This window comes from Chanos chanos, chromosome 9 (genome assembly GCF_902362185.1).
Source record: "Chanos chanos chromosome 9, fChaCha1.1, whole genome shotgun sequence".
NCBI classification, from domain to species: Eukaryota; Metazoa; Chordata; class Actinopteri; order Gonorynchiformes; family Chanidae; genus Chanos; species Chanos chanos.
The window spans coordinates 13664149-13687856 of NC_044503.1; the positions used below are offsets into that span (position 1 = coordinate 13664149).

At 41.6% G+C, this 23708-nt stretch overlaps 2 protein-coding genes across 2 annotated transcripts; both read left to right on the forward strand.

The window, feature by feature from the left end:
• Positions 1 to 3139: 3139 nt before the first annotated feature.
• mmp9 (matrix metallopeptidase 9) lies at positions 3140 to 7401 on the forward strand. Its single transcript, XM_030785220.1, has 13 exons — positions 3140 to 3274; positions 3545 to 3774; positions 4136 to 4284; positions 4399 to 4527; positions 4868 to 5041; positions 5123 to 5296; positions 5518 to 5691; positions 5800 to 5955; positions 6064 to 6259; positions 6387 to 6526; positions 6621 to 6771; positions 6934 to 7037; positions 7283 to 7401. The coding sequence occupies exons 1-13, from the start codon at positions 3140 to 3142 to the stop codon at positions 7399 to 7401; spliced, it is 2031 nt and encodes a 676-aa protein (XP_030641080.1).
• Positions 7402 to 10219: 2818 nt separating this feature from the next.
• LOC115820334 (zinc finger protein 335-like) lies at positions 10220 to 22663 on the forward strand. Its single transcript, XM_030783873.1, has 27 exons — positions 10220 to 10413; positions 10835 to 11105; positions 11306 to 11383; positions 11499 to 12545; positions 12870 to 13016; positions 13342 to 13506; positions 13599 to 13857; positions 14021 to 14198; positions 14353 to 14465; positions 14593 to 14611; positions 14785 to 14901; positions 15181 to 15257; positions 15393 to 15553; positions 15823 to 16040; positions 16191 to 16281; positions 16415 to 16503; positions 17706 to 17989; positions 18597 to 18663; positions 18866 to 19069; positions 19260 to 19402; positions 19604 to 19743; positions 20097 to 20197; positions 20579 to 20665; positions 21183 to 21266; positions 21457 to 21522; positions 21646 to 21751; positions 22303 to 22663. Exons 1-27 carry the CDS (start codon positions 10222 to 10224, stop codon positions 22425 to 22427), a joined length of 4629 nt encoding a protein of 1542 aa, XP_030639733.1. The 5' UTR covers positions 10220 to 10221; the 3' UTR covers positions 22428 to 22663.
• Positions 22664 to 23708: the final 1045 nt, after the last annotated feature.

A 23708-nucleotide genomic window follows, 5' to 3' on the forward strand; every position in this document is an offset into this window, starting at 1 on the left:
AAACTTTAAAGTTACTTATTCATGACATTTTTTGAGTAGCACCGTGCACTATCAAGATTTCTGCTGTCAGATCAGGTTACTGACTAATAATCATATCAATAAATGGGGGGCTGTGCAGTGCATTGCTGGATACAGCCTCTACGATAAACATTTTATTTATCTGTTTTAACTGCTTTAATAAGGAATGCAGTTTCCACAAAAAATGGTTACGATGTGCCCCTAATCCTGGACGACTAAGCATAGTGTAATCTTTGTGAAGAACTGGTCACTTTCAACTGGTCATTGGCTGGCACATACCAGATCATTACCAGTTGACAGAATGACAAAAGAGCGTTTCCAAAGTGTTAACACTTACAACAAGGATGTAGGTATGATAGCCATGATTTAAGCAATCAATTACATCTGACAAAGTTGTGTGAGTGGTTTGTAAACCTCATTACTAATCAGTCTGGTTTCAAAATAAGGATCTCAACATTGTATCTGCACGGCATCTGCAGACAGCTACACGATGCTTCCATCTTCAGCTTCCTGATGAGTAAACACAGGACACCGAATAACATTCAGCCCCTATTGGACGTGGAGAAGCAATATTTGAAAGTAAAACAATCATTTAAAATGTGTATATATAATTCGTCAAGGAAAAATTGATTTCTTCAAAACTTACTAGGAAGAAAGCTGGTATGTTGCATCACTCCTGTGTGTTGTGAGCAACACGAAAAGACACATTTTATGTGGTTTGGCTTCTAAAGAAAAAGTCCCATTTGAGCAAGCAAAGCTCTGATGTAAAACAACTGACTCAGTATCCTGGTGCACATTGCTACTGTAGCAGGATCTTGGGTAAACAGAGACACACACACACACACACACACACACACACACTCACACACCCATGTATTGCCAATCCTCCACCAAAACAAATAATCAGCACATGCTGTCCACTACTCTACTGTACTATACATCCACTCAATTAAACACCAAATAATGGGATAGTAGACCAAAGCAGGAATGGTATTTAGTGTAACACATGTTTAGGGGTCACGGACGACATTATAGATTATATAGGTTGTGTAAAACAGACAATTAACGTGTTAAAATATGAAAGGCCACAACTATCACATCTCTCAAGCCTTATCACTATGATTCAGTGTAAGCACAGTATGGTCATGAACCAAGACTAGATAAAATTCAGTATTGAAAAAAAAAAAATATGATGACAAACTGGAGATGGAAGATTACTGACTTGGTCTTGGAGTTTTTCCAGCATGGCATCGTTCACAGACACCATTTCATTAATCTAGAAAGATGAAACTGGTATTTTAAAGCAAATAAAAGCAACAGAAATACCCCAAATATTGGAGGACGGGTTTTTGGATCTGTGAAATCTCACAGTAGTTTGTGGATGTATATGATAACAGTTGCTTGTGTTTTGCAATATATATATATACAGGCTTTTTTTTAATTAATTCACAAGAAGGCTCCAACAGAAAATTGTTCACATAACAAAAATAAGGAACACTGTCCCTGTTAATTACATCATTCTGAGAATCAGCTACTGGAAATAGGAAAAAAAAAAAAAAAAAAAGCAGTGATACAATTATTAAGATCACCTAACAGGAAAGCCACTGTCATCAAAAAGGATGTTACATCAGGCATGATCATTAAGACATTACCACAGGGACTTCTGCAGACATTGTGAGTTAGACTCTAATTTTGGGATGATGCCATTCATTTTGGGCTTAACTAATGTAACTCTGTTGCCACATTTTCGTTTTATTCTTTACCGGCGCAGTGTATTGGTGCAATATAACTGTGTTATGGAACTCAAACAAGAGGAAGAAGCTAAATATCAAAACATTTTAGATAGGCTTTGACAATTCACACATTTTAATATTGTTTAGTAGTACTGGCACCTTAATTAGTGTACAACATGACACATAATCTCTTGTCAGACACACGCCAATTAGACACTTATTGAGTGTGGCAATCTACGTGTCTTGGTTTTTAGACATAGTTTCAGATGTAGTCATAGAGGGAACAAACAACAGCTTTTTGCAGCCAAATTTAATCCGAGCCAAATTTAATCTCTGACTCATTGTCAAACCTAGTGTGAAGAACAAAGGAAATGGCGTTCCATGTCAGCAAAGACTGCCTGTTCTCTTCTCAGAGACTATCTGAATGAATGAAAAAATACACTGACTTGGCTCTATCAATATATATACACTATCAAAAATGTTAATGTTTTGGGAAATACAGGACCACAGTAAGACATGGTTGCCTGTGGACTGAATGTTATTCATGATATGAATTAAAGAGTAATTTAGGTTTCTAAGAATTATCTTTTAAAAAAAAAAAATGCGACAAACACCCTCAGATTGGTGTTGCTTATTGCGTTCTGAAATTAGCAAATAATTTGTAATAGTTTTTTTTGTTGTTTTTCTTTTTTTTGCCAGAAAGAGAACTTGCTTGAGTAATTTGTAAGTGAAGTAATTCTATGGTAATGCAAGACAAAGGAAATGAAGGAGGACAACTATTGTTGATTATTTCATTAAAGGGTCTTGAAAATATACCAAGGGCAAGTTTTTTAGTCTAGCTGACAGTAGTTTCACAGACAGAGTCTCAAACTGTAAAATAAATGCTGTGTTTAACACCTCACTGACAAGTTTGTGATTTCGATAAAAAGCTAAAGAAATCTAATGAAAAATAATAAAATGTCTTTTTTAAAGTAGTGCAAAACAACAAATACTAAAATACTATAGCACTTCAAAGGCAAAAATGCATCTTTCCTGCCTCCAGGTGCTATAAACACTCATATGGGAAAGCCCCGATGTTTTGAAAACTGAAAAAATTCCAAAACACTCGTCAGATTGAGAAAGAGGGAGTCTGGCAACATGTGTGGGAGTGGTGACAGAACAGGGGGTGAATAAGCCCTCATGTAGGATATAAATATGGATAGCACAGCACCAAGGACAAACAGAAGAACAGTCAAAACAAGAGAAGCAGGGACTGGGGACAACGGCACTTAAAGTTAATAATTTATAGAATATTATATAGTTCTTACAGTTTACTATAGTATAGTTTAACAGTACATAAAATAGAGCATTATTTTTTTGCTGTGAGCTGCTAGTGGAGAGCTGTCACAATGACTCGAATAGTAATAACTTTTTTCATTTTGGGCATGTTCACACTGAGTGGATGGTGTGGGCCTATTAAATCTGTTTTTGTGAATTTTCCTGGAGATCAAATGAGAAACATGACTGATGAAGAGCTGGCAGATGTAAGTACTACATCCTTTACTGCAGATCTTTTTCTTTCGTTTATTTTCTGTTTGTTTCCTTGCAGGAAAATTCATGTGTTGCAATAACTGCCTACATAGATAGACAATCAAGGAGGCTGTTTCTCGTGGTGTCATATCAATGACTATGTATTTGCTTTACATAATGAAATTATTGTTTCCCATAATAACATGGTTATATGTGGTCTGGTTAAAAGAAATACAGCAACCATCTGATGTATATTTAATGTACTTTTTGGCGACTCCCTCCAGACCTACTTGAAACGATTTGGCTACATAAATACTCTTGAGAAAAGTGGACTCCAGTCTCAGTCCAAAGCCTTGATGAAGATGCAGAAACAGCTGGGCTTGGAGGAGACTGGTGAACTAGACCAGGCTACAATCAATGCCATGAATCAGCCTCGCTGTGGTGTTCCTGATGTTCGAAGTTACCAGACCTTTGCAGGGAACCTCAAGTGGGACCATAACGACATCACGTACAGGTAATGCCGAGATGTGAACCAAATAATATAAAGAACATGCACCAAAAAACATTTACTTACACAGGCAGTGCAGGACTGTTCGTTTTACCATAGTCATGACACATGGAAAATCATTTTTCAAAAGTCTCAAGTGAAAGCAGAATCTTCGCTCCTAGGACCATTGTACATAATTTACATTGTACATAATTTCTTTTCATCACAGGTTCATATGCACAAGTAATTTTGGTAGTCAGTATTATGTCTGATCCATACTAGCAGCCATTCACGGTGTTTGACTTGTGATTAATATTTGAAGATCTCACAAAGTATTGTCACTAACACGCTGACAAGTTTGATCGTGCTAAAATATCTCGTTTTGCAGGGTTCTGAACTACTCACCAGACATGGATGAATCACTCATCGATGATGCTTTCGCCCGTGCCTTCAAGGTATGGAGTGATGTGACACCTTTGACATTCACGCGCCTCTACGCCGGCACTGCTGATATCATGATCTCATTTGGAAAGCTGGGTAAGTTTGGTTTCATTCCAAGTCCATTTGGTAACTTACATGAAAAACCCATGATTTGCATCCAAGAGTGCGGGGAAAAGTGTATGCGCTAAGTGGAGAATTATTACATTTCAGACCACGGGGATCCCTACCCTTTTGATGGAAAAGATGGACTGCTCGCCCATGCCTATCCTCCAGGGGAGGGAATCCAGGGAGATGCCCACTTTGATGATGACGAATTCTGGACCCTTGGCAATGGAGCAGGTGAGAGTTTTGGACACATAAACATAACATTTTTTACTCTTCTAAGTGCACATCAATTCATAAAAATTGCTACTGTATAACTCAAATGTGTAGCATCTAAATGCAAGACAGCACGCTGTATACTCGGTTTGTCTAAACTTATTCCTCACATATTTTTTTATGCAATGCCTGAAAGGTAGCAACGTGCAAATGAAGAACAAAACAATCAGCGTAATGCTAACCTTTGTTCATCAAGCTATGGCCTGAGGCAATGTCTCCCTCTAGAGGTTAATCATAAAGTGAGTCACTCTTCATATTTCTTGAACTGAGATTTGAAGATATCCAACCATGTCTGTTCCAGTGATTAAGACTCGCTATGGCAACGCAGATGGCGCCATATGCCACTTTCCCTTCACATTTCTTGGAAAGTCTTACTCCAGTTGCACCACTGAAGGGCGTGAAGATGGCCTGCCCTGGTGCAGCACCACCGCCAGCTTTGATGAGGACAAAAAATTTGGCTTCTGTCCAAGCGAGCGTAAGTAGAAAACCTCAAGCTGACATTTGGTGAACTGTTAAGGATTTAAGAGTGTGATTCAGATGTTCATGTTCTCTGCAGTTTTGTTCACATATGGAGGAAACAGCAATGGTAGGGCATGCGTTTTCCCCTTCGTGTTTGATGGAGAGACATACAACAGCTGCACTACAGAAGGGCGGAATGATGGCTACCGTTGGTGTGCTACAACATCCAACTTTGACACTGATAAGGAATACGGATTCTGCCCGAGCCGAGGTGAGGAGCTGGAGCCCTTGTTCATGTAAAAGGCTGCATCAGCTCAAAAATACAAATACATTATTTTTTTCAAAGGCAGCACAAAGCATGACATTCTCTTGACACATTTTTGTCTTTTGAAAAAGCATTCATGTTGTAACTTCCCATTAGAGCACTAGATTATATTAGCATGCGATATATTGTACATATGGTCTGAAATTAAGATGTGTTTGGTCAAACAGATACAGCTGTGATTGGAGGTAATTCAGAGGGAGAGCCTTGTCACTTCCCATTCACCTTCTTGGATAAGACATACACGTCCTGCACCAGTGAGGGACGGGGCGATGGTAAACTGTGGTGCGCTACGACTAGCAACTATGACAAAGATCAGAAATGGGGATTTTGTCCAGACAGAGGTAATTAAAAACAGTTATCAGTCACTTCATCAGTGGCACTGTATAGAACATTAGGAGCCACATTCAGAAAGGTATGGGTTAATAAGGCAATACATTTTTTTTTCTTAGGTTACAGTCTGTTCTTGGTGGCTGCTCATGAATTTGGCCATGCCCTTGGCTTGGAACACTCCAGCATTCAAGATGCTCTGATGTACCCCATGTACAAATATGTCAAGGATTTCTCTCTCCACAGCGATGACACTGCAGGCATTCAGTTCCTCTACGGTAAGAAATTCTGCAGAACCATATTTATCATTGTAAGGGTCTACTGTGATTTATTGTGATTAACATTTTATGGCATCCTTAAAAACACATACAATTCTTTCCTGACAGGACCCAAAACTGGTCCAGATCCTACACCTCCCCAGCCCAAATCAACAACTTCCCCCCCAGTTACGACCACTGAACCCACCAGGGAGACAACAGAGACCACCCCACACCCTGTGGACCCCAAAGATGACGCCTGCCAAGTGGATAAATTTGATGCAATTGCAGAGATAAAGGGACAACTTCATTTATTTAAGGATGGGTATGTCACAGTTTGTTAAACACGGTTTTGTATAGCCAGTATGGAGCTGCCTGATAGCTTGTGGATGAATGGTTAGAAAACATGTCACTATTCCTTCATATTTCTTACTCTTTGTTGACTTACACAGATACTATTGGACAATGTCAAGTCAGCGTAAGGAAGGGCTAAACGGTCCTTTCCCGATCAAGCAGAGTTGGCCTGCACTGCCAGCCGTCCTAAGTACTGCATTTGAGGACATCTTGACAAAGAAAATCTATTTCTTCTCAGGTACGAACGTGCACAGTAACGTGATATTTAGTTGATATTCTCTTAAAAGCTAAAAGTGGACTTAATTCTTAACTCACTATCTCCATTCATACAGCCAACCAGTTCTGGGTGTACACTGGAGATCAGGTCCAAGGACCACGCAGAATTGAGAAGCTGGGTTTGCCTGCCAGTCTGGAGAGAGTGGAAGGGTCTCTACCACGGGGAAAAGGCAAAGTGCTCCTTTTCAGTGAAGACAAATTCTGGAGGTGAGCTTTTTAATGAGTCAAATAAGTGGTACATGCACGAAAGATTCACTTATAAATTGCATATTCTCTCATTCATCCAATACTTCTAAGCAATAGTCATACTTTGTAGGATTAGTTGATGGTATTCATTCTTCAATGTTACTGTTGCATGAATCCTCTCAGACTGGACGTCAAGACTCAGGCGGTCGACACAGGGTATCCTCGATACACAGACTATGTCTTTGGTGGAGTCCCAAATAAACCTCATGATGTATTCCTCTACAAGGGTAAGTGTTAAAGTTTTTAAGTAACTTTATTGTCCTCTTTTACTTTTGTAGAGTAGCTAAGGTTGTATAATCAAATAACTAACCACAAATGGTTGTTCACTCTCTCTGTTTAATTTTATGTACATTCAAGTCTGGATATCATCAGCTGTTTGTCTATCAAAGACAGTATATTACACTTATAAGTAGATCATCGACCGTCTGTGTCTTTATGACTCACTTGAACTGCTCTAATCATTCAATTACAGGACATTACTACTTCTGCCAGCAAAGCTTCTACTGGAGAATGAATTCCAAGCGACAAGTTGACAGGGTTGGATATGTGAAATATGATGTCCTGAAATGCCCTGCCTACCACCACAAATGAATGTCCATCTCGCTGTTGGCTAATCCAGTCATGACCTGCTGAGAAAGCTCCAGCCATGCAGATCCCATTCACTTTAAGAAGAAAGCACAGAATATAACAAAGCACACTGGAAGTGGTTAGTCTTCCAGGACTTAAACTCTGAGAGCTTTTCTCAAAATGGGAAAATTGTGACCCAGTTGCTGAAATAATGCTTCATATAAGTGTGCAATATGTAATAAGTATGTTTGATCCTGTTAAGTATTATATTATTAATTACTTATTAGTTCTGAGTGTAACATTAATTTAATATTTATCTGATGACTTGTAATATATGCAAAGTACAAAAATAAGAGACCACAATGTCAGACTGCCTCCTATCTGCCAGGGGGGCAATGATTCAAGATTTTAAGAATTAATTAGTGGAATTAATTTATCCATTTATTTTGATAGCATTATTGTTGTTGTTTTATAAGACAAAGAATTGCATTTGCACTTTTGAACGTTATTTAAATTATTTGAGTAATTATAAACAGCCTTGCAAATAAATCCGGGAAGAAACAAAATCCTTTGCTGTTACTTAATTTCCACACTGCGGACATGAAGTCCTTACTCATATGTAGGTTGTAGAGAGACACTAAGATACGAACTCCTATTGTGTGTTTGGTAAACTGTGAAAATGATCCAAATCCAAATGTCTGATACACAACTGGCAAGGCAATTTCACAAACACCAGACTCCGGTCAAATCACTTATGATGTGATTAGGTCGCTTTTTAAGAAAACTGCAGTATGCTGCAACGTTGCAACACATTTTACACACTAAGACCATAAAAGTGAATATGACATTTTCACTCCTGATGGTCACCAGAAGTATCAAAGTATCACCAAATCAGAAACTAGCCGTTTTACTTCAAACAAATAATGACATAAATCCACTAATACGACCAAAACAAGCTCAACGAAGGATTAAAGCTTTGAAGAAAAAAAATCTAGGTCTTTCCTTCCGAACAACAAACAATATTACAATCACAGAACGAACATTCGTTTACTGCTCCAAATTGTTAGAATTTCGGCAGCAACACATCGCTTCACAACTTCTCTCAATGGTTAACCCTCAACTGACCTCGCTTCCGAACTCATATTAATCCGCGTTTCGGTGACAACAAGTGCTACATGTCTTCCTCTGAAAACAATAGTCCTTCAAATGAACAAATCTAATGAATAATTACAGTCCTCCCATATATCCACAATTTTCCTCTACAGGCAAACTAGCTTTTGAGAGTATTTTAACATGCCATTACTCAGTGACAGTGTTGCACGTTTACTCCGAATAGAAGAGATAAATGAGATCCGGTGTATATCGAACAGGAAGCGAGGAGATATTCATGGCGCCCGACTAGAATGCAGTAGCAAGTAGCTCGTATTACAAAAACGTATTTCCTTCGGTTTGCCATTAAAAGGGAGAACAATACTGTTCGAAACACACGGTAAGAAACATAGTTGCAAATGTGGCGTGAGTGAGAGTGTTAAGTTTAATTTTCTTCAGGGACAAAATTCAGGCGGTCTGTCTTGCTCGAAGGCCCTCGAGGTCCCTGCTACAGATAGGAGCTTTCGTACTGCCTGAGTGTAAAGTAAGGGCCTAGAAAATGGCGCTGCGTAGCAGGCAAGAGGGAGGGCAGCTTGGCTCGTTTAAATTATAAAAAGGGTTAGCCAGCCAGCAACCGCTTCGTTCAGTTAGTCTATTGAATGGTGATCAGAAGAGAAAGTCAGTTTCTTGGGCATTGACCGTCCAAGCTAGAAGCATATCATTTTAGTTTTTTGCGACCAAGTTGTGTTTGAGCAACGCGTGCGAGAAGTCGATTAGCTCAAACTACCACGTTTGCTCAACTAGCTGACTGAAATGAGTAGTAAATTGACATGTCTTGATAGCGAATGTAGCTATCCTAACGCTACTTTTACACACTTTTTTACATACTTTTTCGAGTTAAAGTTAGACTTATTCCAAAACTGTCTTAACTGCTAACAGAACTAAATTAAAATGTCTTTTGGCTCTGTGTTGTATGTGCTTGCTGAGCCGTGTCAGTCACTAATCACTATTCATCCCAAGGGCTTTACATGAGATGTAGTCACCAGATCTAATCGTTTGATTCAGTCACCAGAAACATTGGTAAGACTGCTACCTGAACTGAAGTCAATTTGGAAGGCAGGCAAACAACGTATTTATCACATTTTACAGTGGTACTCAAGGTGTCCTTATATATCGTGTCAAAATTTCCGCCAACGCTGACACATTACGGAGAGAATATCCAATTTATCTTAAATGTATCTCACTGTAAATTGCTGTTGAAAGCCTGAACTTACATCAAAGACTGAACTGACCACAAAATTCAGGCTGATGTCAAATTCGGTATCAACACGACTTCTCTCTCAACGTAAACCATGCATTGCTTAATGCAGTGACAGTACATAGGTTGAATGGCTTGTTTTCACCTCTATTCTGTAAACGGTGAAAAGAAATATGTGTGTTATGTGTATAAACGGCCAGCTCTAGAATGCTGTTAGGAGTGTTGTATTGGGCTTCTCTTCTTGGTTCTATTAAGGCACAAGCTCTTCTGTTTAACTTTTTTATTATTCATGTTTGTGCTCTCAGTCTGTTGCCAGTGTAATGCCTAGTGTACTATACAATATAATGGTGTAAAATATCCAGTGTACATACTCTATAATGCAATATATAGAATACCTTGTACTGTACAATCAATATACAGTGTGTACAAACAGCAAAGACACCCAAAGCTACGCTTAGTGTGTTTTAGAACAAAGTTATATCACTCTTAGAGTCAAGATGGACTCTGAGGAGATGGAGGTGGAGAGCAGCAGTGATGTGGGACATTCCAGAATGGAGGAACCCTCTGAGAGTGGAATGGGAATGGAGTCCTCAGAAGCCATGTCAGCAGACAGCAGCGATGCAGCTGCCACACCTGCCATGGCACCAGAGTCTGACTGCCATGTAGGACAGAGTTCTGAGGGGCTGGTGGTAAGTTTATGATTATTTTGCTATGTATAGCCTAGCATGCTTTTCTTTGATCTGTACATCACATGGTCACTGGATGACTTGTGCGGAGCTTTGGTCTTCCTTCAGTCAACGTTACCCTGTTTACCCCAAATGTAGATTGGTCAGCCTTCTAGAAATAGTGTGGAACTGTGTACATTGTAACCAAAAGATTGAGAAGAAAGCTAGTGTTAGGTGTTTCCAAACACATTCTCAGAAATGGCATCTTAATGAGGAATAGTCTTTGCATTGTCACTCAGGCCAGAATCTGTTGCAACTCATTCTTACAGCGATTTTCCTGTATCTGTGTTTAACATATTCTCAATCACCTCTTGTGGTTAGGGTGCACTGTTCTGTTCAACCTTATTGTATATACACTTCGTTTTATCATTTTTGTTTTCTACAGGTGTTCATCCCAGAGACAAGTTCTAGCACTGATGTCCGTGGACTCCACCTTCCAGACTCCTCCTCTGTGGCACAGTCCACCAGTGTGTCCAGTGTTTCAACCGTAACGCAGTCCATCTTGGTGTCGGAGTCAGCTCAGGTTTTAGTGCACTCCAGTGCCGTGGCGGATGGAGGGATGATGGTATCAGACTCCACTGCCTCCACCTCTTCAGACCTGGGTTCTGCCATTGACAAGATCATTGAGTCCACTATTGGCCCTGATATTATGAATGGTAGGGAAAGCAATGGAACCTCCCAGAAATATTACCATATTATTTATATGACATTCATAAACAGTATAGTCTATCACAATATATACCAACCTGCATAGTACCATCCAGTAATATAAAAGTTAATGGACTGTATGCGGAACATCTTTCAAGTTTTTTTTTTTTCTTTTTTTTCCCTACCATTACCTCCTTCCATCCTAAAGGGTGTATAGCAGTAACCAGTGCAGAGGATGACAGTGCTGAGACAACACAGTATCTGATTCTTCAAGGCCCAGATGATGGTAAGGATGTACCTCAGAGCTCTTCATGTTTGCTTTGCGATGTGTGGGGTTTTTTTTTGTTTGTTTTTTTACCTCCTCTCTGCAAATCTTTTGGCCTCTCTCTGTTTGCTAAAAGGTGCTCCCATGGTGGCTCAGATGTCATCCTCGGCACTGTCTAGTCGCATTGCCCTAGAAACTCTGGCGGATGGCCCAACATCCACCTGCTTGGACCAGGGTGACATGGGGGAGGGAATGCGCAGCGGCCTGGAGCCTGACCAACCTGATCAGCCAGCCCACTCTGGCTATCCAGAGCATGAAGATGGTAGTAGCAGCAGCAGTAGCAGCAGCAGCCTTCCCGACCAGCCTCACCACTCCCAGTACAACAGGGATGACCCAGACCAGACCGTATCTGAGCCAGATCAGACCCGACAGTCTCGATTCCCCGACTACAGCGTGGATGGTTCTGAGGAGCCCATTTGTGGCTACCCCGCTGAATGCAGTGATACGGCCTCCACTCCCCTACGGCACCACCCTCGCTACGTGGTGGAGTGCAGCGCCGGTTACCTGGAGTGCAGCGCAGCGGACGACAGTCCTGAACAGCCCCGGCACTCCCGCTACATCGACAGCAGCGTAGACGCTGTGGAACCCGCCCAACGTTACGTGGAGTGCGTCACCGCCTCCGAGCAGGACATTGCTGTCGGAGACAGGCCGGACGAAGAGGCGGAGCAACCACGACACTCTACATCTACGTGCTTCGTGGAACGCGGTCCTGCCCGAGCGTCTTTGTTCGCTGACGAGGAAGGAGGGGTTGGACACTCGGTGACGGACACAGTGGCCTCACAGCTCCAAGATCAAATGGAGTGCAGTGACAGCCAGGCTGGCCCTTACATTAGCAGCAGTGGCACCTACTCTACTCAACCTGAACCCGAGGTGGTCCCACACTGGTCCCCAGCTCCACAGCCTGGGGGGTCTGTGGAGCCACATGACGATGGTGATGGTGCTGCTGTAGTGCAGTCAGGGGTGGAGGGAGCTTCAGAAGACAGACCCCCAGACCTAGAAGAGCTAGAGCAGATGATGGAAGTGGTGATTGTTCAACAGTTCAAGTGCAAGATGTGTCCCTATAAAAGTGTTTCCAAAGACACCCTCATCAACCACATGAGAGATAAGCATTTCAAGCCTGCAGGTAAGCATGTTAATTGCCTTTGAGAAACTTTTAAAAAGAGTACCTCACTCAATTGTGGCTGACTTTCCTCTTGGAGATCTTCTGTCCTCAAGGATTTTACTCTAATTCTAATCTTTGACAGCTGGTCCTAGAATTCAGAACATATCAGAATCTGAATGAAGATGCAAACAACCTTGGATTAGGATTGGAATATTATGTGGGTGAATGAATCTTCACGAGGAAAGTTTGGTCCACTGACGCATGTGAAATAGTGTGGGAGCAATTTGTGAGTAGAAGCATATAGTGTGTTCCCCTTGTCTTTATGCTGTGCTTTTTGACTCTCAGGTGGTTCTCCGCCTAAAAAGCGAAGGAGAGGAAGACCCCGACGCTGTGACATGGTGGCGCGAAGAGTGGAAGAGGTAAAAGTGGAGGAACCGCAGGAGGAAGAGGAAGATGACATAGTGGATGCTGGTGCTATTGATGATCCCAAAGGTTAGTGGATAAAATTTTTGAAAGTTCCTTCTTGTCATCCCAATATTGCTGCTGTTTTTCAGTGCAATGCAGATTTCATTCAAAACCGAATTAGATTAAAATAATGTCTGTTTAAGGCCGGTGCTGCTTACAGATTTGATTGTTAATAGGTTCCCTAGGAATTTTGCAAAATGGAGTTTTTTATGATGGTTTCATCTTTCGAGGATAAGTCTGATTTACTAAAGTTTTCAGTGTGTATTCACAATGTGCTTAAATGTTATGTCCCGTATCATGTCCTCATCTTATCCCTCATTCATTCATTCTCTGCTCTGTGTGTTCCCCTCAGATGACAGTGACTATAACCCAGCAGATGAGGACTGCAGGGGCAGGCAACCTGCTTATCAACATGTAACTCCACCCTCCTGCTCCTCCTCCTCTAATGACAGGCCACGCAGAAGAGTGGGCCGGCCGCGCAAATTCAGCTACTCCTACAGCAACAACAACAGTAAAGGTCTGCCTCATGACAGAGATTTGAAGCTCTGGCCTAATGTGATGCCACTGGGCAGATCTTTTACTAATTGCTTTTGACTTTTTTGGCAACAGAGGCAGAGGGAGTGTCTCAGACGAATGGAGCAGTGGATCCCCAGGCACCTGAGGAAGCAAGCTCCTCAGGGCTTGGCAATGGAAATGCCTCTTTGTCCAATGGTAACACAGTCGAACCTGGCGTCAGCCAATCGGATTCTGAGAACAAAGATCCCTCATCAAACACAGGACCGGAGGATGCGGAGTTCTTCCCGAGGAAACGTGGAAGACCCTCCAGACGTTTTCTTCGCAAAAAGTATAAGAAGTACATGAACCGAAAGTAAGTTGCAGACACACCTAGTTCCATTGTTTTTTGGCAAAGAGGTGAAATCTGAAACTAATGCATCCATGTCCGTTTGAGTCATGTGCGTTTGACTTAAAAGACCTTGCCCTTTTCTGGTTTGTTTAATATTGACATTGTCATCTTTGTTGTTACTTTATAGCAAGTATTACAAATCTCTCAAGCCTCTACTGAGGCCTCATAACTGCTGGATCTGTGGCTCACGCTTCCTCTCACAAGATGACCTTCGTTTTCACGTCGATTCCCATGAAGGCAACGATCCAGAGCGCTTTAAGTGCCTTCAGTGCAGCTACCGCTGTAAACGTTGGTCCTCGCTGAAGGTAAATACGACAGGATAAACAATGGTACAACATATACATTTGTGTGGGGTGCAAGTACTGTGTGTCTTTGACAACAGGTTTCTGGGGTGCACAGTTAATGAGTTGCAAGGTACTGTGCTGGAATATTGCGAGATCTCATTGATAATCTCTTTAGGAGCATATGTTCAATCATGAAGGCACAAAACCATACAAGTGTGAGGAGTGCGACTACAGCAGTGTCTATAGGAAGGACGTGATAAGGCATTCTGCAGTCCACAACAAAGACAAGTATGTATTACTACAGCATGGAAGTAACTAGACAAGATAGCATTAAACCATGTTGCACTGATGCCGTGAGTTTGATCTCAAGAGTTTGCGAATAATGAATTGCTATGATTTGTGTTTCCCACTCCAGGAAAAGGAAAACAGCACTGGTAAGATTTTGTTCACTTTGCCAAACGTCAGTAGTTTGTTTCTGGCTTCTAAAGCACAAAACCTTAGTTAGTCTTCACTCCTGTGACTTTTTTATTTCCACTGTAATGGTTTAGCATGCTGTAGTTCTTGCTTGCTTTTCATGCGGCAGCAGTCGTCTGCTGGTCTCCCTCAGGTTCCCAAGGTGTCTGAATTCCCCTGTCCCATATGCCAGAGAGTGTATCCTATGCAGAAAAGGCTGACTCAGCACATGAAAACACACAGCACAGAGAAGCCACATATGTGTGATAAGGTGAGAGTGTCAACGAAGACCATGATCGCGTTCAGTCTCTTTGAATCCATAGAAAGACAACATGAAATTCAGAGAACAGTCATTTCTCTGTAACAGTTGTGGTAATGCTTTGCTCACTGAGGTGGGACTTCGCTTGCTGTCCATTGAGTGGCCATATTGCCTTCTTTTGGAGATGCAAAATGGGGGAAAAAAATCATATCTCCTCTCTCACAAGTGAAGTGAATATTGGCTAGAAATATGTGCAATTTGTTTTAGTAAAGCTAATTTTGTACCTTACAGTGTGGGAAGTCCTTCAAAAAGCGCTACACGTTCAAGATGCATCTTCTCACACACATCCAGAATTGTGGAAATAGCACGTAAGAGAGCTTTGGATGTTTTATTTTTCAACAATACTGATTTAGTCAGTGCAGTTTTTGCACTTTGATTTTTTTCGGGCCTTAATGACCCTTTGGATTGTTCTGTAAGATTCATAGAATGTTTTCTTGTTCAAGGTTCAAATGTGAGTTCTGTGAATATCAGTGCAACAATAAGAAGATTCTGCTAAACCACCAACTGTCCCACACTAATGACAAGCCATTCAAATGTGACTACTGCAAATACTCCACCTCCAAAGAGGACTTCCTAGTGTCTCATATTGCCATTAAACACACTGGTGAGTCAGCGACATTAGAATTGTACATTGTCCATGTGTCAGCACTCATTTGATGATGCTTAATCTCATCGGTCAACCTGTTAAACCTTAGTTTGGCCTTTCTGTGTGAAACAGCTTTTACTGCGAACGCTCCTTCAATGTACATATGCTGCCTGAAACTTTATGGATTCCTTGCATCAGATCAGTACCTTTTAGAACAGGTCTAATTATTATTGTGTTGGAAAATACGATTCACATGGATCTTCGGGTTGGAATTGTGTGTCCTGCAGGAGAGAAGCCATTCTCTTGTGACATGTGCCACTTCATGACCAAGCACAGGAAGAACCTGCGGCTGCATGTCCAGTGCCGCCACCCCGAGGCCTTTGAGGAGTGGAGTCAAGCCCACCCTGAGGAGCCCACCCGTCGCCGTCGACGCCCCTTCTTTACTCTACAGCAGATAGAGGAGCTCAAACAGCAACATGACACACAGGGCCTGCAGAACTCCATTGTGAGTCTAAATGCACACACACACACACACACACAAACACACAAATACGTGTTTATTCAGGTATGTAGTTCAGTATGTTGCTTCCACACAAACAAAATGTGTGAGAATTTGCTCGTTTGAGGATCTGTTTTTTTTTCTTTTACCTGTTAGGTTTCTGTGGATCCCGTGACACTTCAGACGATGGAGAATGCTGCTGTCTCACAAGACGCATTAGGAAACACCACCATCATCTATGAACAAGGTTAATGGAGAGAATGGCTTTTCCTGGTTATAAGGGCATTGTGATGGAGAGACTCCAGTGTTAGGCTTTTAGGATGCATGTGGGTAATTTGATACTTATTGTTTACTTGTTTGTTTCTTTTTCCAAATGCCAGCTGAGTCTTCAGAGCTGTCTGCTCAGAATGCACTGGACCTTTTGCTGAACATGAGCAATGCCCGCGAGCTTGTAGGAAACTCATTACAGGTACTGAACTCCCACCGAAGTCAAGACATTCTGCCCTCTGTACTGATTTATTTAGTGACTCAAGTCAATGACGTGAAATAGTAAACAAACAGCATGTTCCCTGCGAGGTTGAACAGACTTGTGGAGTTATTGAGTTCATTTGTACTGTTACGAGACACAGGACCAATCTATAGAGCTCTGGTAGAATTCTGTGCAGATATACATCAAAATAAGGGCAATAAAAATGGTACAGTGAAGCACAAGTGAAGTTCATCAGTATATGTAGGAAACAGGAGGAATATGGATCCTTTCGGACTGCTCGTGGAAAAGGTCATCCAGACACACATAGCAAGAAGAACCTTTGTTAGAGTAGGACCAGGAATCCAGCAACCACCCTGACAGAATTATAGAATTCTGTAGACGAGATGGGATAACAAACCCAGTAGACAACAGTCTGTGTAGCTCTTCAAAATGAAACCTTAATGGGAGAGAAGCCAGACAAGCCAAACAATGGCGCCCTTGGAGTCTACAAATCACAAGTATTTTTGTGACTGTGTGAGAGGATTCTTTGGTCTGATGATCATAATGCAGTCGTAAAGCATGATGATGGCAGCATAATGCTACAGTGTCGTTTTTCATCAAAAGAGACTGAGACTCGTAAGGCTAGGGGGAACAATGGAATGGTGAGAAACACAGGTAAATCTCTCATTGTGCAAAACAACTTTGATCATTGGGGAAAGAGATTGATCTTCCAACATTAACATCAAATCCAAGCATAAAGCAGTGTAGAAAACTTTGAGCAGACCAACCAAAGCCCAGGGCCTGATATCCACGGAGACTCTGTAGCAAGACCTGAGGACTTCTGATCAACAAAGTAACGGATGTAGTCTTCTTTAAAAAAATCTGCCGTGAAGTGTGGGCAACAGCCTAATTAAATCCGACAGGGATAAAGGCACACCCCAGAGGGCTCAATCCAGTTACTGTTACCAAAGGTGCTTTTACAAAGTATTTGCTCAGGGAATGAGTAAGTAAGCAAATGACTTGCAATTTTTGCTCACACAAATGCATTAAAATCTCTGATTGGAATATAGTAAATTGTGCATTGGTTCAAATGGAGTGAATGTATTAAGCCACTATTTTTTCCAACTATGTTTTGGAAATAATCAGTGTGTTCTGATGGTCTTGAATGATAGGATTTGGATCCTTTGTTTTTTTTCTTTTAGGTGGCAGTGCTGAAATCAGACGGTAAGACTCTGGAAGCGGGCTCTTGGGCTGGAACCAGTTCAGCAGGTCAAGGGTCATCCCTGCAGCCTCAGAAGGTTGTGACCTTCCACGTGGCAGAGAACGGGGAGACTCTGGTGCAGGAGGCCTTTGAGACAGCGGTGGCCGGCACAGACGGAGGCTCAGAGATCACGCAGATCGCTATCGCCGGGTACGAAAGCGCCGGCGACTTTAACGTGGTGGAGCAGACAGCTGAGGAGATCAACAGCAGCGGCACTGCTTACAGGTACTGCATGTTTCACAGTTACAGGTTAGCAAGGACTGATAGATTACGCCACAAGCAAATACTGATAAACATACATTCACAGGCAGCGTGTGCTTGCTGTATGCAGGTGAATATATACTAAGGGTTTACCATCTGTAAGATCTGCAGGGGTAAACACTCTACAAATTGCAAGGCATGTGTATTTTACACCGCCCTGAGTTTACACCGTGTCACAGCTACAGACACCTGAAAAATGTGTATGTGTATTGTGTGTATTTTGCTCTGTATACAGCCTAATGTTTACAGTATGAAGTCTTTGGGATGAACAGTTTGGACGTATAACATTGTTGTGAATATACTGTACACATGTATGTGTATATATACACACAATATAAATTTCTGGCTACCACAACAGTAAATGCATTTTGGGATTGTATTTTTTCCATACAAGCCATAGAGTTGCATGCATGGATTGTTCCTTGTACCTTTGTCCCAGAGGAAAGGTAATCTGTAATATGAAAAACCAGCTCAACAGTGGGATGGTTGCCCTAGTCTGCTACATACTGACAGCAGGTGTGTGTGTGTGTGTGTGTGTGTGTGTGTGTGTGTGTGTGTGTGTCGGTTACAGCTCAGAGGAGAGTCCCGGAGACCCGGCAGGCTCAGGCCTGGCAGAAGGCGTGCTACAACAGGTAGAGGTGAGTCAGGGTTCCGTGTTTTCTATATGTCTGAAACACCTTTCAGACATTTCACTCAAGCTTATCTTTCTCCTTTATTTACAGAGAAGATTTCAGTATATTTCCTCAGTATATTAATCCCTAATATCCAGTATTGAGCTAGTGCTTTGTTTGTACTGTGTAGTCTGTTGTTTGTCATTGTAACTTTGCCATCTCTGTGCAGCTGAGCAATGAGACTCCAGGTTCCCCCTCGGCCAGCTCCTTCCCCCAGCAACAGCTCAACCCAAAGAGGTTCTCTTGTCGCATCTGTATGGAGTCCTTCCATGGCCGCTCTGACATGGAGAACCACAAGAGGGCGCATTTGGACCCCAACACCTTCAAGTGTCCGGACTGCGAATTCACAGCTCCATCCTGGCCTGAAGTCAAGGTTAGGGCAAACTAATGATGTCTCAGTCAAAGCTCAGTCAGTTGCTTCTGATAATTTGAGATGAGAGCATTGGTTTGGAATCGTAACCCCAAATTTGTATTAAAAGAAAGTGTTAATCTAAGGTTGGTCATTACTACCAAAGCAATTCAGTCTTTTTTTTTTTTTTTAATGCATTGATCCGTTCTTTTAGGCTCACATGGGCATGCATGCATATCTGCGACCTCACAAGTGCAGCACCTGCAGTTTTGCCACCAAGAACAAGAAGGACTTGCGACGCCATATGATGACTCACACCAATGAGAAGCCTTTTGCGTGTGAGCTCTGTGGACAGAGGTAACTGAATTATATTCTCCATGGGGTTTTTTTTTCTTAGTCTTGTCTTCAAACAGTACTTAGGGCGGACAAAACTGTGTGCTTTGAGTGATGTCTTTGAAAACATATTTTAAAATATATTTAAATCAATGTATTTATATATTGATATGTATGCTCTCCATTCCTCCTGAGCACCGTTCTCCTTTTTCAATGTATTGGCAGGTTTAACCGTAATGGCCACCTCAAGTTTCACATGGAGCGTTTGCATAGCCAGGACCCTCCAGCACGTAAGCCCAGGACTGTCCCCTCCCAACAGACAATAATCGTCAACAGTGATGAAGAGGCCTTAGCCACACTACAGTGTGAGTTACCTACTTACACACTCACAGACAGCTCTATACACAGCATGCCTCACTCTTCTCCTGGATTCACTGTTTTATAGCACTGTTGTCTATTACCTGTACATGTCACTGCCACTGTATCTTCACATAACGTACCGCGAGCCGGAGAGTTTATTCCCTTTTTTATTACGTTTTGTAGTATGTCAGTTTTGCTAGTTCTGCTTTCAATACAAGCAGTTGATTTTTTTTTGTTGTTGTTGTTTATTGGTCAGATTCATTTATGTGTGTTTATGTCTCTTGATTTATTTTGTGCTTACGTCTGTGTGCACGTGTGTGCCTGCGCGCTTGTGTGTGCGTTTGCATGCGTGTAGCAGCCCTGCAGGCAGGACAGACAGTGATCAGTCCAGAGAGACTCCAGCAGGCGCTGGGTAGAGAGCATATTATCGTGGCTCAGGAGCAGGCTCTCTCTGACCAGGTAGACAACATCCTCTCACTCTGCCTACACAGCGTGACTCAGCCCTGCTTTTACATAGCGTGACACAGCTCTTACAGATACCGGCATTCTGTCTCACTGTACTGGTACTGTGAGATTCTTAAGAGGACATTCACCATATGCCAAACAAACTTTTCACCTTCGTTCACTTTGTGTGCCCCAGCTCTCTATTCATTTAGATTTAGTCTCTAATCACCTATCAGAGTGATTTCTTTTACAGTATTATATGTGTTGATAGCAAATGGGTTTTTGACAGTTGATGACTCAAACTGAGACAAATAGGACTGTTTGAAAAAACTGCCCCCCCCCCCCCCCCCCTCAGTGACACTGTCAATACAAATGGTTGCATTGCATTGTTGTCAGGAGGAGGCCACATATATCCAGCAGATCACCACCGTGGACGGCCAAACAGTTCAACACTTGATGACGGCTGATAATCAGGTGACTGAGGTGAGGCAGTGTTTACCTGGAAGTGCACCAGTCACTTAGTCCGCATTGTTATCTTTCTCTAAGGACTGATTCTGGCCGTGTTAGTCATAGGTCTCCCTAAGATAGGGTACGGTAGTAATACGTAAAGACCAGGCTGTTGAACTTTTTTTTTTTTTTTGGACTCATATTCTGTTGTTGCTCTTTGGGTATTTATCATATAATGTCACCCAGGTCTATAAATATTTTACTACGTTATTTATTATTTGATATGAAATCATTGCATGGGCATTATACATATACTAAAAATTTTAGATCTGTATAGAATAACGCACATTGTTAGCTGCTGTTGTGTAAATGCTTATGTGTTTTATTGGGTTTTTTTGTTTAAAAATTGCTTGTGCTACTATGGGAAATCTCTTGATGTTTGAGGGATAGTACATAAATAGTGCAGTCGTTGGAAATGGATATATTTTGGTCTGGAAGTTGGATCTGATTTTAAATTTGGCTCTAACCTTCCCCTTGTCTGCCCAACACACAGGTGCAGTACATAATCTCTCAGGATGGCGTTCAGCACTTAATTCCTCAAGAGTATGTGGTGGTATCCGACGGCAACCATATTCAGGTCAGTGTGTTGATTTCTCATCCACATATGGAAGAGTTGATGAATAGCTCGTGCCCACTTCATGACTAACTGAAAATGGGTAGACATGAGCAATTTGCTGATAAAGAGTGCGAATCATTGTGACACGCTCAGGACTTCGTCGAAGTTATTAGACAGCGTCTCCTGACTAAGACTTTCTGTTTGTCAACAGATGCAGGATGGTCAGATTGCCCACATCCAGTACGAGCATGAGGGAGCTTTCCTACAGGAGCAACAGGTGAGGAAAGACACATGCTTTAATCAGTGCACACCATTTGTCGCGCTGTTCTCCTAACTAAGTCCAAACGCTCATTTATTTGTTCTGATCATATTCTCTGTGGTCTGTGTGTTTGGTTCTCAGATTGCTCTGACCCATGATGGACAGATCCAGTACGTTCCTATCAGTACCGAGCAGCAGATAGTCAGCCCCGAAGACCTGGAGGCCGCCGCCCATTCAGCCATGACTGGTATGGCATTTGACCCATTGTACAAAGCATTGTTCTTTTGTCCCTCTCCAGAACTGAGACACAAGGACACCCTCTCGATATATAAAACTGAGCAAGAACATCAACGTCACAAAGGTTTGGTAGTTTGGTTCTTTTGCTCTCTGTAACTGTGTAAATAGAGGTGTTCCGTGATGAAACTGGAGTTATGAAATCGAAATCGCCCACGCCTTTGATAAACATGTGCAAGGCTGGCGTTGAGCTGTACTTAACCCTTAAGTGCTGATATCAATAGAATCAGACTTAGTGAGTAACCTCAAATCGAACTCTTAAGATTATGGACTGGGTATTTGCCTCTGAGATCTGTTGAATAGAAGAGCTGTTTTTTTTGTTTGTTTTGTTTTGTTTGGGTTTTTTTTTTTTGTAGACTACAAATCTTTTTACTGATTTGTAGTTACTGATTTGTAGTCTGCACGCCAGAGATAAGGGATGGAAAAGCGTCAGATTTCAGCCCTTGACGTTCTTAGTCAAAAAGCTGAATCACTGAAGAATTAAAAATCCCTCTCTGTTGACAGCTGTTGCAGATGCTGCCATGGCCCAGGCTCAGACAGTCTACACCACACAGGCCACGCCCGAACAGCTGGAACAGATGCAGCAACAGGGCATTCAGTATGATGTCATCACCTTGACTGAGGAGTAGCAGAGAGAAACATAATGTGCTCTGACACCGACACACCCGCTTTGTGACTGCTTCTACCTGAGACAGAACCTGTGCAAGAGCCTCCTCAGCTGTTTTTGAAGTGCTGCATGGTTGTGGGACTGGTCGAATCAGTGAAGACACGGAGGAATGGCTGCTCTCATATACCTTGTATGACACTGTAATATAGGTTGAGCTTTTGTAAATTCCAAAATAAATATCTCCCTCACTCATGGTCTGGCAAAACCATTAAGGTGCTGTACAGTGTAATGCTACATGCACAATGTCCTCAGTGGGATTTTTTTTTTTTTGGGGGGGGGGGGGGGGGGGGGGGGCTTTCTAATGATTTGAAATGTTATCTCTGTTTGTGCCTCAGCTGTTTTGCCTGTTTTATAGATAAAAAGGTGGCCTTGCGTAGAAAATTTCATTTTTAATGATGAGCATTGTTTGGGGTTTTCTTGGTATCATGTAGAAACTCGTGATTTGACTGCTGTGGTACCAGGTACCAGAGTGCTTCCTTTGATTATAATTGAATCATACTAAAAAATGTTTAGGGAGCACTAATAGAACGATGAATAATTTAGGGCAAGGATCTATACAAACATGGTACTCATGGAGGGAGAATTGATCTCCTTTTATGTATCTAATGTATATCTGTTGTACATAAAACAAAATTTAATTTCCTGGGATATTGGCTTGCTTTTGTTTGGTATTATTTAATAAAGTAAACATGAAGCTGACGCCAAATAAATCGATACTGCTTTAACTAACAACCTAACAGCTTTGTATATCGTATGTACGGTGTTTTGATTACTTCTTTTTTAACAAATTCACACATACAAAATGATATCATTACATTATTGTTTTGTGACACATCACAATTTTTCTTTCAATCATCACTCGTTCTCAAAATCTGCATCACGCATAGAAGTGGTGTTTGCCATGAGACAAGATTTGATCTGTCTCAGGAGTTCACACGTAAACACAAATAATTAAGCCTCACAAACATTTTGAAATTTTGTGGTTTTAGAGAAGAACTAACAGATTTTTTTGCAGAGCTAATGGATTTAAATATTACACACTGGTTTATTTTGGGTTTTCTTTAGTGTTGGACCAAAGCACACAGAGAAGGAAACCTATATTTAACTTGGTTAAATGTCAGTTCCTGGGGTGTGATTTTTTTTGTTACATCCTAGTAACTAGTAACTGAGATTGCTAAATATACAACCAATTCCCCTTTTTTTTCTTTTTTTTTTTGGTAATGGGAGTGAGTCACTTTGGTGT